This window comes from Aedes albopictus, chromosome 2 (assembly GCF_035046485.1).
Source record: "Aedes albopictus strain Foshan chromosome 2, AalbF5, whole genome shotgun sequence".
In the NCBI taxonomy this organism is placed as follows: domain Eukaryota; kingdom Metazoa; phylum Arthropoda; class Insecta; order Diptera; family Culicidae; genus Aedes; species Aedes albopictus.
In genome coordinates this window covers 498818619-498838349 of record NC_085137.1, presented here as the reverse complement: position 1 = coordinate 498838349, position 19731 = coordinate 498818619, and the positions used below count along the sequence as shown (strand labels likewise).

Here is a 19731-nt window from a genome sequence, read left to right as displayed (position 1 = left end):
AAGGGTGTACAAACTGTAAATAACAGAACATTTTTTTTGTTTTTTTTTTTATTAGCTATTTTTTCTTTTTTTTCAATACCGTTTTTTTTTTGCATCCTACAGGGTGCGCTAAAATAATCATAAGAATTGAATTCGTATATTATTAGTACAAGTTTTTTTTTTTTTGCTTCATTTTTTTTATATATTATTAACATTGTTTGGTTTACAAACCAAACAGTTGTCGTCCTAAGGAAGAAAGTGCACTGTAAATACTTTAAGGTTTTTTCTCTTCCTCTTTGCACTTTTGAGTTATTTTTCATAAATTTGTTTCCACATGGAAGATTCGATTGGAGGCGAAACGCCTCCTAATGATATCATTGCTCGTACGCGGTTTTATCAGCCATCTTCGCCTGGACCTTGGGTTGTCTATTTCCGGCGCAAATGCAAACCATTGAATATGCTTTCGATTTCTCGAGAGCTGACGCGTAAGTATCCTGGGACCGTTGTTCACCAAGTGAAAGCATCCAAGCTGCGTGTTACCGCACCTAGCTACAAAGCAGCAAATGAAATTGCTCAACACGAAGCGTTTACTGTTGAATACGCGGTCTATGTGCCAGCACGAGAAGTGGAGGTGGAGGGGAAGATCCTCGACGAAATGCTGACATGTGAGGACATCAAGACCGGCTTTGGTCGTTTCAAAAATAGGTCAATTCCTGATGTGGCTATCCTAGACTGTAAACGCTTATCTAAGGTTTCCATGAAAAGAAATAAAAAGGTGTACTCGCCTTCAGCGTTTTTTCGAGTGACTTTTCCAGGTTCCGTCCTCCCGGAATTTGTTGTAATTGATGGTGGTTTTTACCCAGTGCATCTTTTCAGGCCGAAGGTTTTTAATTGTACCAAATGCAAGCAGTTTGGTCACAGTGATAGCTTTTGCGACAACAAGCCCCGTTGTGGCAAATGCAACCAAGCTCATTTGGAGGACTCTTGCACACAGGAAGCGGAAAAATGTAGCTACTGTGACGGAGATCCACACGACTTGCAAGTTTGCCCGGCTTACAAAAGACGCATTCGAAATGAGAGTCGCTCTATCATAAAGCGCTCCAAACAGACATATGCGGAGATGGTGAAATCTTTTAAAACACCAGATTCCGTGTCTGAATCAGCTGTCCCAGTTGAAAATCCCTATCAGGAGTTGTCTTCCGATGATCAGGACGATGGCGAAACTGATGAGGGTGGATCTCTTTCGGAGGTACACGCACCTGGAAAAAGGAAGTCATCATCTTCCCCGGGATTGCGCCGAAAGGTCTTTTTAAAGTCTTCCCTCAAAAGTTTGCCTAATGTTAAAGGAGACGGGGTAAACTTAAAAACTCCGAAGAATCAGGTTCCTCTAGCTTCAGATCCATGTTGTAGCAAGAACCTGTCACCCCCGTCTCCGCCTGTTAAATACACTTCAAAGAGAAATAATCGACAAGGTAGCAAGAAAAAAGCTACCAAAGTTCCTCGCAGTTCAAGCAAGCCTCCTAGACCCAAGCGAGGACTGTTTACTTTTAGGGTTCTCGTGGATCGCTTATATAATGCCCTCAGCCTTCCAGAAACATTTAGAGGCATTATTGATATGTTTATACCTACAGTAGAAGAATATCTTCGGAATCTGACACAATCATGGCCCCTCCTTGCTGCGATCATATCTTTCGATGGATAATTCATCAAGTGAGGTACAAGATATGATCACTGTGCTACAGTGGAACTGTCATAGTCTAAAACCTAAATTAGACCTGTTTAAGTTTTTGATTCACAACTCTGATTGTGATATATTTGCCCTTTGTGAAACATGGCTTTCTTCGGAAGATGAACTCAACTTCCACGATTTTAACATTATACGCCAGGATAGAGATGACCATTATGGGGGAGTTCTTTTGGGGATCAAAAAGACTTACTCATTTTATAGAATTCCAATCGCGACTCATCCTGGCGTAGAAATCGTCGCTTGCCAAATAAACGTAAAGGGTAAAGAACTTTGCGTAGCTTCCGTTTACATTCCTCCAAGAATTTCAATTAACCGCCGTCATCTTTGGAATGCGGTTTCTGCACTATCACATCCAGTTTTAATTCTGGGTGATATGAACGCGCATGGTACAGGGTGGGGCGAACCATATGACGATAATAGAGCGGCCATTTTCTATGATTTGTGCGACGATTTCAATTTGAACATTTTAAATACAGGTGAAGTGACACGTATTGCATCTGACGGCAAAGAAAGTCGTCTCGACCTATCACTGGGGTCAAGTTCACTATCATTCGATTGCTTGTGGAAGGTAATCGAGGATCCTCATGGTAGTGATCACTTACCCATTATAACCACCATAAAGCATAATAGTGAAAGGTCAGACCATCCAATTCAGGTTCCTTTTGACCTCACAAGGAATATCGATTGGCAAAAGTATGCAGAAGCGGTATCTTTTGGCATCGAATCATTCAATCCCCTCCCACCTTTGGATGAGTATCGATTCCTGTCTGAACTGATATATAAGAGTGCATTAGAATCACAAAAACGACGTGTTCCAAGTGCAACCTTCAAAAGAAGACCAGCCACACTAGGCTGGGATGATGATTGCACCCAGTTGTATCTTAAAAAATCTGATGCTTTCAAAACTTTTCGTAGGCACGGTACCTCAGATCTTTATCAAGAGTACGCAAAGCTCGAAAGACAGCTGAGAAACCTGCTGAAAGCGAAGAAGCGTAGTTATTGGCGACACTTCATTGAGGGTCTCTCAAGAGAAACTTCAATGACAACGCTTTGGAGAGTGGCTCGCAACATGCGAAACCGCTCTTCTTCTAATGAAAGTGACGAATACTCCAACCGTTGGATATTCAGCTTCGCGAAAAAGGTCTGCCCAGACTCAGTCCCAGCACAACCGATTTCTTGGGAAACATCCCCAAGAGACGGTTCTCTGGACAGACCCTTCACTATGCTGGAACTTTCTATGGCTCTTCTTTCATCAAACAATTCTGCTCCGGGAAGCGATATGATCAACTTCAATCTTCTAAAGAATCTCCCAGATATCGCGAAAAGACGATTACTGGACCTGTTCAACTCATTCATGGAGAACAACATCGTTCCGCATGAATGGAGACAGGTCAAAGTAATAGCTATTCAAAAGCCTGGTAAACCAGCGTCTGATCATAATTCATACCGCCTAATTGCTATGTTATCATGTTTAAGGAAATTGTTGGAAAAAATGATCCTATCACGACTCGATCATTGGGTCGAATCGAATAACTTGCTTTCAAATACACAGTTCGGGTTTCGCAAGGGCAAAGGAACAAACGATTGTCTAGCGTTGCTTTCAACAGATATTCAACTGGCCTTTGCGGAAAAGGAGCAATTGGCTTCAGTTTTCTTGGATATTAAGGGCGCCTTTGATTCAGTTTCCATAGGAATATTGTCAGAAAAACTGCGCAATAGTGGACTTCCAGGAATTTTGAATAATTTCTTGTGTAATTTGTTGTCAGAAAAACATATGAGTTTCAATCTCGGACAACTGACAACTTCCAGAATTAGTTACATGGGCCTACCCCAAGGCTCATGTTTAAGTCCCTTGCTTTATAATTTTTACGTGAAAGACATTGATAGTTGCTTGGAAGACAATGCACGCTAAGACAACTTGCAGATGATGCTGTGGTTTCTCTAAAAGGCCCACATGCAGAAATGTTGCAAAGACCATTGCAAAATTCTCTAAATAATCTGTCAATCTGGGCAAGAGATTTAGGGATCGAGTTTGCTCCGCAAAAAACTCAATTGGTTGTGTTTTCTAGAAAGCGGAACCCAGCCCAACTGAAACTCAATCTTTTGGAAATAGAAATCGACCAATCTTTAACTTCGAAATACCTTGGGGTCTGGTTTGATTCAAAAGGCACTTGGGGTACCCAAATAAAGTATTTGGTGCAAAAATGTCAACGAAGGATCAATTTTCTACGCACAATTACCGGAACATGGTGGGGTGCTCACCCGGAAGACCTCATAAAACTTTACAAAACGACTATTCTCTCTGTTATTGAGTATGGCTCTTTCTGCTTCCACTCAGCAGCAAACTGCCACCTAATAAAGTTGGAACGAATTCAATACCGTTGTTTGCGTATTGCTCTCGGCTGTATGCACTCAACGCATAATGCGAGCCTTGAGGTCCTGGCAGGGGTGAAACCTCTCCAGAACCGATTCTGGGAGCTCTCGCTAAGGTTACTTATCAAGTGTGGAGTGAGCAACACACTTGTCATTGAAAACTTCGAAGAAATGCTCAGTCTGAACACTCAATCAAAATTCATGAGAATCTATCTGTTCTACATGTCATCTGACATAAGCCTACCAAGTTATAATCCTCCCCGTGTACACTTCACTAATGACAGTTCCTCTGTTAAATACGATCTGTCCATGAAACAAGCTATTCATGGAATACCAGATCAACTTCGATGTATATCTATTCCTCGCATTTTTAACGAAAAGTACCAAAATGTCAATTCCTGTAAGAGATTCTTCACTGATGGGTCTCGCATAAATGGATCCACTGGTTTCGGTGTCTTCAATGAAAATTTCACCGCCTTCCGCAAACTTCAGGAACCTTGTTCGGTTTATGTTGCTGAGCTGGCAGCAATCAATTTCGCTTTGGGGATGATTTCAAACATGCCCGTAGACCATTTCTTCATTTTCTCGGATAGCCTTAGTTCGATTGAGGCACTCCGGTCGATGAAACCTGTAAAACATCCATCTTACTTTCTTACAAAAATAAGGGAGCAGATGGGTGCACTGGTCGAAAGATCATACAAGATTACCTTTGTATGGGTCCCCTCACATTGCTCAATTTATGGCAATGAGAAGGCGGACTCTCTCGCAAAGGTGGGCGCACAGGAAGGTGAGATCTATGATAGAAGAATTTCACATGATGAATTTTTCCATTTTGTTCGCCAGAGTTCTCTTCAAAGTTGGCAAAATGATTGGCGAGATGGCCAGCTGGGACGGTGGTTACATTCCATTATTCCTAATGTTTCTTTGCGAGTGTGGTGGTATGGTCTGGATGTAAGTCGCAATTTCATTCGCGTGATGTCAAGACTTATGTCCAACCATTACTCGCTAGACGCGCATTTACACAGGATTAACCTCGCGTTGAGCAATGCGGTTCCGGTTATGATGACATCGACCACGTAGTTTGGCAATGCCCGGATAATGACGCCTCCAGAGCGCTACTTTTGGATACCCTTGAGGCCCGAGGTAGACAACCCTTTGTTCTTGTGAGAGATGTGTTGGGGACCCGCGATGTCACATACATGGGATGTATTTTCGACTTTCTTCGCTCTGCTGGTATAAAAGTTTAATTTGCTTGTGTTTTCTTCTCCAGTTTTTTTTTTCTCTGTTTTGTCCTCTTTGTGTTACCAAGCTGCTCCTGGCCATCCGGAAGACCAAGTCCCACAACAAGTTGGTACCAACACCACAAGGCACCGAATACGCTAGCAAGATGCTATTCACCCCCGGATGAGCAGCAGTGAAACCTTTGGCCCAATCCTTACCCTGTCCATCCCTCAAAATGTGACCTTCTAACCTCGAGCTGCCACGAGTACCCTGGCTTCCACCCATTACTAACAGATATCATTAAAAAGTTATTACTCTGTATAATGTATACTATTAAGTACAAAGAAAGATCCTCGGCTCCGTAAAGCGTTATACGCGATTGAGCCCCAAATAAACGAACTAGTTAAAAAAAAAAACATTCTGGGGCGTCCAGTAACTTCTCGAAAGTTCTTAGAATTTTAAGAATTTTAATGTTCTAGAACATTTTCGAAGATTATTCTCTTCTTTCTTAAACATTCAGTAATCTCCAGAAAGTTTTCGAAATTTTATTATATTTGATGTTCCAGAACATCTCAGAAGGCCCATAATTTATTTTATGGACGTTTACTTATATCCAGAATGTGTGAAGAATTAGCCTTAGTTAAAATTCACGAATAAAAAGAAATATAAAAAAAATCCAGAAAGTTTTCGAAAAAAGTGTTACAGAACATTCCAGAAGGTTCTTGTTTTTTTTTCTCTTTGAAACGATCAGTAAAAGTAAATTATCGATATTTGAAGAAGTGTGATAATCCAGAATATTTTAAAGGATTGTGTAACTTTAGGAATGCTCAGTAACTTTCTGGAAGTTTCCGAAAATTTTATGGATTTTGAAGTTTAAGGAGAAACTTCAGAGAATACAAATATGGCTGACACAATGGCCGACTTGGACCCCTACTGATATTTTCTAGAGCACCAATATTAAAAATTCGTAAACGAATGCGCTCGAAAAGCTGCCTCTTTTTGCAAGTAAGCAAAGCCAGGATGAACAAGTGTGGCTTGGTTTGATGCTTCGTTCATCAGATTTGTGCCTCTAAAGTTTGTATGCAAAATTGCAATAGGATTTCTTGACGTTTCACCTTAAGAACATCCTAGAATGTTCTTTTCTGAAACGTTTAACAACTTCTAGAAAGTTCTAGGCATTTTTTATGAATTTGGATGTTTTATAATAAGACCATGCTGAGCATGATGGTTCGATTTCCGGCCGGTCCGGAAACTGTTCGTAATAGAAATTTCCTTGATTTCCCTGGGCATAGAGAATCTTCGTGCCTGCCACGCAATATACACATGGTCATAAAAAGAGGAAACTCTCAGTTAATAACTGTGGAACTACTCACTCACAGAACAGAAGCTGAGAAGCAGGCTTTGCCTCAGTTCGGGCGTTACGCCAAGAAAAAGAAGAAGATGTTTCAGAACGTTGTTCCTCTTATTTCTGGATTGTCCAGAAACTTCGAGGAGGATCTCGAAAATTCATGAAATTTCAATACTTCAGAACATTCTGGAACCTTCTTCTTATCTCTGGAACTTTCAGCAACTTAGATTTTTTGGAATGCTGATGTTGTAGAACATTCTAGAAGGTTCTTCTTATTATTATTACTAGAAAATTAAAAAAACATCCAGAAAGTTCTTGTAATTTTTGGAAATTCAATACAACTATGGCGAAACATATCAATGAAACATTTGAAATCGTTACGGATAGACATACATATATCGCTGGGATTCTATATATAGGATTCTTGGAGTCTTGGGTTAAATCGCTAGAAAACTACTGGCACGAGATATTGCAGCAATTAATACAGAAATCTCTGGAGTAATTACCGGGGGAACCTCAAGAGCATATTCTGAATGTTTTATTCGTAGAACTCAAGAATTATTTATCCAATAGTCTCTTCCTCTTCTTCTTCTTTATGGCTCGACACTCCACTGGAACTTTGCCTGCCTCACTACAACTATGTGCTCTTCGAGCACTTCCACAGTTATGAATTGAAGGGCTTCTTTGCCTGCCATTGCATTAATTTGTGTATTGTGAGGCAATTACAATGATACACTACGCCCAGGAAGTCGAGAAAATATTCCCGACCGGAACGGGAATCGAACCCGCCGTCTCCGGATTGGTGATCCCTAGCCATAACCACTAGACTAATTGGAGACCCCTATTGGATTGTTCTCTGGAGAAGAATTCCTGAAGAAATCTCTAAAGGGTTTTCTTAAAAGAATATCTAACAAAATATCTATAGGAATCACTGGAGAACTTCGTGGAAAATCTCTGGAAATATTCTTGTTAAAAGCTGCAAAGAAATTCCTGAAGGTATCTCTGCATAAATTTAATGGGAAACTCTTGAGAAATTACTGGTGGTACTTTTAGAGGAATTTATGGAGGCAACATTTCAGAAACTATCGCTTGCATTTCTGAAGTATATCCTGAGAGATACTCTGAAGATTTTTTAGACTTATCTTTGAAGGAATCCGTGGGTAAATCTCTTGGCAGAACTATTGGAAAAATCGTCGAAGTAATTCTTGTAAAATTTCTGGAACAATCTATGCAGGAATTCCTTGAGGAGTTTTGGGAAGCATTCCTGCAAGAATTCCAGCAGAAATTCTTGGACGAGTTTTTGCCAGAATTGTTGACGTAACTCATACAGGAAACTCAAGAGGGATACTTAAAATAATTCCTGGAATAAGCTCTGGAGTTTTTTCTAAGAATCCTAGAATGAGTTCAAGAAGAATTTTTGAAGAAATTCTCTGAACAGGTCTAAAGAAGCTCCTGAATTTGCCCATGACTCGATGAACAAAAGCCCCACCATGATTACGTCGATTACGATATGAAACAGTAGCGGTGATAGTATAGAGAATTCCCTGCTTAACGCACGAATCGTGTGGACGCGACCTTTCACCTTAGGGTGGCCATTTTGAAAATAGGGGGGGGGGGGGGGGGGGTTAAAAAAAAGACATTTCTCATTTTTTTTAAATTTTCGAACCGTAATAACTTTTGAACCAATTGATCAATTTACAATTTTGTTTCATTATTCAAAAGATTATAAGTTCTAGATTTAAGAAAAAAATGTCGCGAAACAAAATAGGTTAACCTAAATTTGCAAGGATGGTCAACATTTCAGTTTTTTATGATTTTCACAATGTTGGACCATTGCGATTAGACTTTTTTCATATTTTTTACATAGCATATAAAAAAATTAGGGATATGTATTTTTAAAGTCGTTTTAAGCTGCATTTTTTTTTTGAAATTTTCAAGTTTTGTGCTCATACACCTATGGAATAAGCATGCGCCTCCATCACTTTAAAAATGCTGTTTATTTTATTTTTATTTTTTTTATTTTTACAAAAAACTCCAGGGTGAACTCCAGCAAGTTAAAAAAAACAGCGAATTTCCTGCTGAAGAATGTTAATCCTCAATGAATTGCTTCAAGCATTCCTTCAGAAATTCCTTCTGAATTCCTCTATAGATTCCTAAAGAATTTTCGCGCAAGTTTTGTTTTAGATTAGTCCTAGAGTTCTTTCTAAGATTTATTGAGAAGCTTTTTTTGGAATTAATCGAAGAGTGGATTAAGATATTGATTTAAGAGTTCTTTATTAGATTTCTCCAAAAGTTCTTTTGAGGGTCCCCTGGTGTTCTTCTGGTGTTTCTCCAGAAATTAAATCTGGGAATCAACAATAAGTTTCTTCTTGGATTCGTCCTTAGGATTTCCTTTTTTTTAGAAATGCTCCAACAGTTTAATCTGGAAATGCTTCTAAAGTTTCTTCTGTGGTTTTACAAGGATTTCTTTCTGAGATTCCTCAAGGAGTTTTTAAGAGTCTTTCTTGGACTCCTCCAGAAGTTCCTTCGTGGATTCTCTCAGGAGTTCCTTTATGAATACTTCCTAGAGTTCATTCTGGGATTCTTCCAAGGTTTTCCCAGATTGACCAGAAGTTGCTCCTGGGATTAATACAAGAGTTCCTTTTAAGATTGTACTTAAACCGCGATTTTCAGAAGGAAATCCTCGAGAAATATAATCTCAGAAGGAGCATTTGAAGGAAACCCAGAACGAACATCTGCAATAATTCATACAAAACTGCTGGAGATATTTCATAAAACAATTTTGGGGAATGTAGGAGGAACGCCGAAAGGCGATTCCTAAGTAATCCCGAAAGGTGGTCGCAACTGCTTATCCGCAGGTCACTACGCAGAAGGTTGCTCCAAGGGTTCCTGTACGAAGTGCGGCAGAAAGCATCATACAATGCTGCATTTCGAGAACGCGCCAACGAGTCCGCGAGCACCGAAACCATCCGTTCCACAAACGCAAGATCAAACCCGCGCAGCAGGACAGACACAGCCACAACCAAGTCAAACACCACCAAAAGGTCAGACACAAACATCTACTCAACCAGCTACACAAACCACAAACTCCTACCCAGTGATCCAATCAAGCTCTCAGCACACTCCCCCACAACCCACTACAGACCCACACGCCACTGTTACTCTGAAAGCTGTTAAGCAATCAGAAAATATGCAATCTCTCCCTCGACAAGTACTAATGTCAACCGCAATTGTTCGTGTGCAAGACCCGTTCGGAAACGTTTCGTTTGCTCGAACATTGCTGGACTCCTGTTCAGAGTTTTGCTACGTCACGACCAGCTTCTCCAAGAAGCTGAAGCTGAAGGAGACTCCAGCCCTCTTGAAAGTGGAAGGAATCGGCAGCGGAAGCGTCACATCGACGAAATCGGTGGAAGCAAGGATTCAACCTCGACAAGCAACACTCTCCGCCTTCGACGAAGATATGCAGTTCTACGTCCTGCCCATGATCACCCGGACGTTGCCGATCAGCCCTGTCCAAGTGAAGGTACTGGAGATACCAAGCGACATCGTGTTGGCGGATCCGACCTTCGGAGAACCTGGTCCCATCGATATGATCATCGGTGCTGAATTCTACATCGATCTTCTTGCTGCGGGACGACGAAAGCTCTCGGATAGTGGTCCGACTCTGCAGGAAACCGTTTTCGGATGGATTGTGTCCGGTAGAGTTCCAGAAGTTCCTGTCAATATTCCAAGAACGTCGACTTTCGTCAGCACGATGGTTGATCTGCAAGAACTCATCGCCAAATTCTGGGAGCTGGAGACGTGTCATATCAACAGCACGAATTCAGTGGAGGAAACAGCGTGTGAGGAGTTTTTCAACAAAACTACCACCCGAAACGAAGAAGGGAAGTTTGTCGTAGCCCTTCCACGAAAGGAGCACGTCATGGAGAAACTAGGCGAGTCCAAAAACATCGCTATCAAGCGGTTCCTGAGCCTCGAAAGGCGGCTGAACAGCGACCAGGAACTGAAGGCGATGTACACTGAGTTCATTCATGAATATCAGCTGATGGGACACATGAAGCAAGTCCCCGAGGAGACCGACAGTGAAGCACCAGTCTACTACTTGCCGCATCATGCGGTGTTGCGTCCAGATAGCACGACCACTAAACTTCGTGTTGTCTTCGATGCCTCGTGCCGCACATCAACGGGAGTGTCGCTCAACGATGCGTTAATGGTTGGCCCAGTGGTCCAGGATCCTCTTCTGGCGATTCTACTACGGTTTCGCCTCCATCGAATAGCGGTAGTGTCGGATGTGGCGAAAATGTACCGGATGGTGCTCACTCAACCGACCGATCATCCTCTCCACAAAATTGTGTGGCGTAATTCGAAAGACCAACCCCTGAAATTCTTCGAACTCACCACTGTCACATACGGAACGGCTAGCGCGCCGTATTTAGCGACAAGATGCCTCAAGAAGCTGGGCGAAGATTGTGCAACCACGCATCCAGTGGCATCTGAAGTGATCCAGCATGACTTTTACGTCGACGATATGCTGTCGGGCGCCGATAGTGTCGAGGAAGCCAAAACGTTGGTGAAGCAAGTCAAGGACGTGTCAGACTCGGCGGGTTTTAGTCTCCGGAAATGGAATTCAAACTCAAGCGAAGTTCTCCGTAGCATTCCGAAGCACCTGCGAGATGATCGCTCCATGCTTGAGCTTGATTCGTCCAATGCAACAGTGAAAACACTGGGACTACGGTGGAATGTAAGCTCCGACGAATTCCACTTTTCCTTTCCTCAATGGAAGTCCAATTCCTCGACCATCACCAAGCGAAGCATACACTTCGACGCAGCGTGCCTGTTCGATCCGTTAGGACTAGTCGGTCCGGTTGTTGTGCAGGCGAAAATCTTCATTCAGCAGCTGTGGCGGCTGAAATGCGGCTGGGATGACCCACTGGACGAGTCGATACAGGAAATGTGGAGAGAATATCGGCAGAACTTGATGGCACTCGAAACGCTTACTATTCCCCGCTGGGTTGGACTCAGCAACGATTGCGTTTCCGTTCAACTGCACGGATTCAGCGATGCGTCAACAGTAGCGTACGGAGCGTGTCTCTATCTTCGTTGTGTTGCTTCAGACGGGTCCGTTACTGTGCGGTTAATCACATCGAAGTCTCGAGTGGCTCCTCTTGAGAATCTGGAGCAAAAGAAGAAGAAAATGACAATTCCCCGGCTCGAGCTGTCGGCTGCACTCCTGTTAAGTCACCTCTACGAGAAGTTCGTCCAAGTCAAGGCTGTACCTACTGCGTTTTTCTGGACGGATTCCACAATTGTTAATCACTGGCTCGGATCTCCTCCGTCTCGTTGGCAAGTGTTCGTTGCCAACCGAGTATCGGAGATACAACATCTCACCCAAGGCGGAACGTGGAGCCACGTAGCGGGAATCGAGAATCCTGCGGACCTGATTTCTCGTGGGATGTCGCCAGCACAACTCCAATACGAAAGGCGCTGGTTCGAAGGTCCGCAGTGGTTATTACAGGATCAATGCTATTGGCCTCGAACGAGCCAAATCTCCGAAGTTCCAGAAGACGTCACGCTTCTGGAAGAGCGTGCATCTCAAGCGTTTCCCACACAGGGAGTTCCTCCGAATGAGCTGTTTGGACTACGATGGTCGTACCAGGAGCTGCAGCGCATTGTAGCCCTTCTGATCCGCTTCAAGCACAATACTACAAATCGAAGTTCAAAGCGAACTGGACCTGTCTCACTGGAAGAATTAGAGGAAGCACTGATCGTCCTAGTGCGTCAAGCTCAACAAGACAGCTTTCCGGAAGAAATGGCAGATCTTGGAAAACAAGGAGAGGTGAAATCATCGTCCAGGATCAGATCGTTGTACCCTATCTTGAAGGCAGGCATTATATGCGTCGGTGGTCGTCTTGCCAATGCTCCAGTGCCCGAAACTCGAAAGCATCCGTTCATTTTGGATCATCGTCATCCGCTAGCAATAGCGTTAGCTAGGCACTACCACTACAAGTTCTACCACGCTGGACAGCAACTACTAGTAGCAACCCTTCGCGAAAGATTCTGGCCAACGAATGCGAACAGCTTGGCGAGAAAGGTCATCCACGGATGCATTCCGTGTTTCCGAAGAAAACCAAAGGTCATCGATCAGCTTATGGCTGATTTACCAGTGGAGCGCGTCACTCCATCGGCTCCATTTTTGAAGGTCGGCGTGGACTACTGCGGACCTTTCCACATCAGCTATCCCAACCGGAAATCCAGCCCGGTGAAGTGCTACGTTGCAGTGTTTGTCTGCCTGTCGGTGAAGGCTATTCATCTGGAGCTCGTCGTGGATTTGACGACTCAGGCATTCATTGCGGCTCTTAGACGCTTCGTCGCTCGACGAGGCCGACCACAGCTCATCATGTGCGACAACGCAACTACCTTTGTTGGTGCAAATCGGGAGTTGAAGGAGCTCTGCAAGCAGATGAACGACAGAAAATTCCAAGATTCCGTTATCAAGGAAGCAGCGAACGATGGCATCGAATTCAAGTTCATCCCACCCCGGACGCCAAATTTCGGTGGTTTGTGGGAGGCCCAAGTGAAGTCCTTCAAAAACCACTTCAAGAAAGCAGTAGGACTCCGAACGTTGAAGAACGACGAAATGCTGACGGCTCTTGCCCAAATCGAAGCGGTCTTAAACTCTAGACCGATGACAGCTATCAGCAGCGATCCTACAGACTACGAGGCCCTAACCCCGGGGCATTTTCTAGTGCAGCGTCCGCTAACTGCTGTAGCGGATCGAACCTTCGACGATGTTTCCATCAACCACCTGAAGATGTGGGAGCAAGCTCAGTCTCTCACCCAGCAGTTCTGGAAGAAGTACAGCACCCAGTACCTTTCGGATCTGCAGAATCGTGTCAAATGGACGAAGAAGAAGGATGACATCGCTGTGGGTACGATGGTTCTTCTCAAAGAAGAGAACACACCGCCACTGAGGTGGCCACTTGGCAGAGTGGTAAGGGTGTTTCCTGGTACTGACGGGCATGTTCGTGTTGTCACGGTACGTACCAAGGATGGTAGCTTCGACAGAGGCATTACCAAGGTCTGTCCCTTGCCTATTTGGGACAATGAAAATTTGCAACAAAACTCCAATCAATAAGCACTCTACGAGTGCTTCGCCTCTGACCCCATGGGTCACCTCGATGAAGTCCAAAGATCATTCCATCATTCCGTCAGTCTACAATTGGTGAAAGGTCAATTCTCGTCAAGTATCGTCTGTGTATGTCTGTCCAAGTCCCTCGTCTTGGAAGAAGGTAACACTGAAGCAATTCAGTTCAGCATGGGAGAAAGCATCTACTCCCGCTCCGGTGCACTGGGAACCTGCGTTGGCCTCTCGGTCATCGCCAAGCAAAGTTCAATATTAATCTCTTCTGTGTCTTCGGTAGCACTGCGTCCGCTACCACCGCATCCCCTGGAGACAACCATGGTACCATCTCCAGGCTCACCTCCCTCGTTTGGTTGGCAATGGGCCCGGCCAGCTCTACCGTCAATCGCTACGACCGAGGACAAGATAGAAGCCTTCCACTGGAACCAACACCCGCAAGGCGCTACTCCAAGGAGAATTCTCAGGCACCACTACTGCCTTTGTGGGGTAAGTTGTTCCAGTTTCGGAAAAACTACACACAGAAACTACATAACTCCTTTCCCGAGGAAATCACCAATCGATGCACTTCAACCACCACCCCGGCGGCGGCCCGTACAAGACGAAGCCGTCCAAGATGACAACTACCACACTGAAGCAAATGCATCAACCGATACAACCCGACAGACGAGAAGACCAACCACCAACCAACCACGACGAGACGAAGAAGCAAACCCACAAGATGAAGAGAAGAAGCTGCACCCGCAGGATTCCGTCGCATGCGTACTCTGCAACCGCAGTACAACACGGTGTGACGACGTAACCGAGCAAGCCTACGAAGAAGCCCCCGAAGAGAGTCGATTAAGGTCGACGATACCACATCCCAGATGAGAGCAGACCCGAAGAGCCGGTAACCCATCGGCAAAGATGACGTCATCGAAGAAGACCTACCTCAATCCATGATCCAACTTGTGAACTATAGTGAATTTAAGCATATTCAGTTACGAAGTGTTCCAATTTGCCACTATTATATAGTATTAAGTAAGTGAATTCCAAATGATCAAATACTAGCTAATATTAGAATTCGTTTGAAACCAGCCGGTTTCAAGGGGGGCGGCATGTTTGCGAACAACCGTCTAGTTAACCCCAAGTTGCGCTAAAGCCCCGTATAACAGTTACGAGAATTACTCTTCTCTCATTTCTTGGTAAATCCGATCGTACACGATCGCAGGTAGGCAGTAGGCAGAGTGATCGATAGATCGATCGCTAAGAGAAATTTTCAAATATAATTAGTGTACCACGAAGCTCGGTCCAATACAGTCTACTTTTCTAACCGCGAACCGCAGTGAAAACGTTTTCCTTCAGTATCCGAAGTGCAAGTGCAACGTGTCGAAGGCAAAATAGTGTGGCTCTGGAACTGCATTTTTTATCATTTTTTTATACAGTCCACTTAGTGTACTGCAGTCCAGAACAAATTCTGAAAAAAGTCCTAGGAGGAATCCCCAAAGATCCTGGTTTTTCCTTTTCGAATTCTTGTAATTTCTGAAAGAATGTCTGGAAGGAACTTATTAGGCAACCCCGGAGAGAACTTCTGGAGCAAACCTGGAACAAACCCAGGAGAAATTCTTGAAAGGATCCACAAGGAACATTTTGTCTAATCTCCGGGAAAAAATCCCAAAGGAATCCCAGAAGGAGATCTTTCAGGAATTACAGAAGGAACTCCTTGAAGAATCCAGGAAAAAAAATCCTGATAGAATTCCGAAAGGAATTCCTGAAGAAATCTAGGAATTTTTAAAGATGAAATCTCAGAAGATACATCTTGAAAAATCTCAGAAAACTCTTGGAAAGTCCAATAAAGAAGGAATAAAATCCGGAAGAAATCACGATAGAAACTCCCGGAAGGATGAATCTTTGAGGGAATTATTGGATAAATTTCAGAAGCAACATTTTTCACACTGCAGGGAGAAAAAAGTACCCAAATGTAAGTTTATTTCACTCAAATTAGAGGTTGCGTGCGGGTTGTTTTCATTTGATCCCGTACGACAAAGTACGACAAAGTTTTTTTCACCCATCTGCTAGTTCAAAACACTCAAATTTGAGTTAAATGTTGTTTACTCAATTTTGGCTTCAAAGTTGGGTTGTTTTGCCTTTCTCTCTTTGACAACAACAAAGAGAGTGGATGAGAGAGAAGACAAAAAATAACTCAAAAGTGAGTTAAACAATTCTCAAATTATGGTTCTTAAGTTTCACCGTGTGAAGTTTCAAACATGTTTCTATCTGACGTACACGATAACAAAAATCATGAATTTAAAGCTAGAAGCGAGACACAAATTCGAAAACCATTACCAAAATATTTTCAGCTACAATCAATGAAAAAAAAAACATTGAAAAATTAGTAAATATGTATTCCTGGTGGTTCAAACCAAGAATCTTGATAGGGCTTTAGGACCCTATTGACATGTGAGACAAATAATTATTATCCATTAAGTAAAAAGAAAATTGGGTTTAGTACTGTTCCTTTTAATTCCACTAAGAATTTGCATCCTTTCACAGATACGTATTTCGACCACAACTGTAAGGTCGTCTTCAGTGTCTTGTATTTGACTCTGGCGATGGTTTCACCCGCAACGAATTCAAATCGTCGCGATCGATAAAGGGGAAAATCGACAAAACTAAAACGGTAAAGCAGTAAAATCTCGAAAAACATTTCCATATTTTTTCCTATTTATATCGAAATCACTGTAACTTATCTACGATTGGATGTGGGAAAAAATGTAAATGTTTTTCATTGAAAATTTTTTAGTGTCAAAAATCTCAAAAAACGGTTTTCGTTTGCTTGTTGGTGAAAAATAATAATTCGAGACAAATTAGTTAAAAGCATTTAACTATCCTAGACTACTTGGCAAATTTGGAGGCTATAGTTTATGGAAAATTGAAATTATATGACAACTAACATGGATGGTCGCAGTGGCATTATGTCCCCAACAAGAAAAAAAAATGGATCTTCGATGTATATATTATTATATCTTTCTTCTCAAAGTCTTTCAAATATCCTGAAACATCTCCGAAGACATCATTTCAATTCAACAAACAGTTTCCGAGTTTTTTTTTTCATTCACTCTTTTCAAAAAGTGAGGTGCAGAACATTGCAAAACAAATCAAGCCCAACTTTAGCAAACGCCGTATGTAACAAATGTAAACATAAGAGAGATTTTCACATGAGGCGAAAACTTCGAACTTCGAACTTGTATCACTCACCTTTGGGGATAATTTGGGAAAAAATCCCCGGATTTTTAACGTTTCTGAAATGCGGAATGTATGAGTTGCTATGAGAACAGCGAACTTCCCTTTCGATTTTCTCCGTTCGTGGATTTTGTAAGATACGGTGTTTTGTAAAGTTAGGCTTGAAATAACATGAAAATCTTTTTCTCATAGAAGCTCATAAATGAGCAAAATTTCATTTGAATTAAAAAAGGTCGTGCCATTTTTTGAAGAAGAAAAGTTATTTAATACGCGCTTTTCCAAATGTACAGAGTAACTAGTATAACTTTTCATTTTCCATATATATATATATATATATATATATATATATATATATATATATATATATATATATATCGAAAACTACAAAACTGAATTTTCTTAAATATAAAATTGGGATACTCATTTTGTCCCGAGATCAAAAACCAACTTTCACATATTGATTGCATCAAAACACAATTCGGCCCGTTCAACGTATTTTTCCTAAAAACTATAATCCAATATCTTCAAATAAATAAATAAATTTTAAAGTTATGATTTATTTTTTAAATTTTGGTTTCCAATAACTTTGATTATTTGGACCACCCTATCGTGTAATTGAACACTCTAATAACGAAATAAAAACTACGGGTCAATTTTTTTTATGATGAACTACAAGCCCAATTAGTATCACGACATTCGGAGATCTAGGGTAATTTTCCAATTGTTGCACGGCTAAAAACTCGCCTATTGTTGCACATTCCATGTTATTCTTATGAGGTGTGCAACAAATGGCGAATTTTTAGCCGTGCAACAATTGGAAAATTACCCTACTACTTATTTCGATTTTCTATGGAATGGCTGATATAGAAAGCAAAAAAGCAACCTCACTGCTGTAGTGGGAACTGTTCTTTGATTTTAACATCTGAATGGTCATCATATCTTACCTCGCCTCTGGTTGAGAATGTCCGGGCTGAGCAGGTTCGGGTTGTTGTTGCTGGGGATCTCCAGATGGTTCGCCGTCGTGATGGCCGGCGGTCCCAGCTGCGTCGACTGGGTTGTCCCGGTGGCCGGCGTCGATGCCTCCTTAAGGTTCGTCTTCGAGTCCGACACCGTGATGGCGTTGGTGTTGGCGGAACCCGAATTGGGCGTTGCAGTCTCGGTGTAGGTGGCTGCAGGAATGAGAGAAGGATGTAGCAGAACAGAGGGGGAGAAAATGGGTTAGACGGGATTTTGTTAAATGACTGTGAAGGTCCGGCGTATAATTGTTTTCTCAGATTAAAAATTGATCGATTCCGATAATAATAACAACGGTCCCCAGAACCGTTTGTGGGCGGGGTGTGGGCGGGTTTGTGAAAACAGAGAACGAGGGTGGCAAAAAGATTAAAAATCTGCTGACAAGCGTGCGTCGTGTTTATTGTTTTTAAATTTATTATTGATTTCATCGGCATTGGATGGGACGAAAGCGAGTGCTAGGGACTGTAGGCTGGGGGCCGATGAAGGGTCGAACGGTGAAATGCGTTAATAACGAGAATGGGAAGCTTAATCATACGTGACAGCTTTTCACATTCGTTTCTGTAGCCCTGTTAATCAATTATTGCTGTGCATTTTTAGCGTTTGACTCTATTATCGAGAGCAGCGATGAACGTAAAGGCTTACTTGGGCAGCGTTTTTTTCCTCGCTGTTCGAGAGGAGGGAAAATATTTGCTCATTATTAATGGACATAATCGACTGTCTGGCTGAGTGGACACATGAAGAGATAAAGTTCGAAGAATCGAGTGCTACGGGACGGGGGTAAAGTGATAAATGCTAGCTGGTTTGATTTTATCTGGAAATTGCCAATCAATTGACTCCATGAACTCATCAATATTAAATTTAAAGGACGTCGGTTATATGAAGTCTTAGTTGAATTTACTTAGAAATGTAGGAGAAGAATATGGGATGGACACATTTCGAGCGAAATCGTGTTCAGGATTGGAAATTAATCAACACGCTCAGAAAACCGTTCTGATAAACGTGAACAAACAAACGCAAATATGAGAACAAGCAAATATACACCGTAAACTGGAACTAGTTCCAGCTGTCAATATGGGCGTTCTAGAAACCGTGATTTCTAGTTCACGGTGTACATTTCTTATTGTTGTTATCGTTGCTATGCATAGTTCCCGTTTGTTCCCGTTGCCGTGACTGAGAGTTCACGTATATCGGAACGGATTTTTTTGCGTGAATAAATCAATCAGCCATGTACTGTGTACTGTATGCTTGTTCTATGGAACATTCTATAGAATATATATTAAGCACAGATATTAAGTCTTGTTCAATCTGCCTTAGATTCTAGATTTATAAGAAAATACTGGGATCTCCAGTTAGCCTAGTGGTTCGATTTCCGTTCCGGTCGGGAAAATTTGCTCGACTCCCTGGGCATTGCCACATTTAAATCTGTGTTTTGCCTTTCAAAAATCTTTATAATCTGCATCACCATTTTTTGTCAAAAATCTGTAATATTTCGCGAAAAATCTGATAAAAATTCTGTAAGTTTCTGAAAAATCTGTATAATCTGTATCTTTTCCAAAAATCTGTAATATTGGTATACAGAATTCTGTATGAAAAGCTGCAAGAAAATCTGCATGATTACAGAAAAATCTGTATATGTGGCATCCCTGGGCATAGTGTATTATTGTACTTGCCTCACAATTTGTACATGCA

At 42.1% G+C, this 19731-nt stretch overlaps 1 protein-coding gene across 4 annotated transcripts in view; it reads right to left on the bottom strand.

Annotated features, from left to right (window-relative positions):
- The window catches only part of LOC109408817 (potassium channel subfamily T member 2), a 564841-nt gene that overhangs the window by 83124 nt on the left and 461986 nt on the right, over nucleotides 1-19731 (bottom strand). For all 4 annotated transcript variants that reach the window (XM_062854367.1, XM_062854368.1, XM_062854369.1 and 1 more), the window contains exon 17: nucleotides 17973-18197. In XM_062854367.1, coding sequence (XP_062710351.1) covers nucleotides 17973-18197 — 225 coding nt within the window. The remainder of the gene's footprint in view (nucleotides 1-17972; nucleotides 18198-19731) is intronic.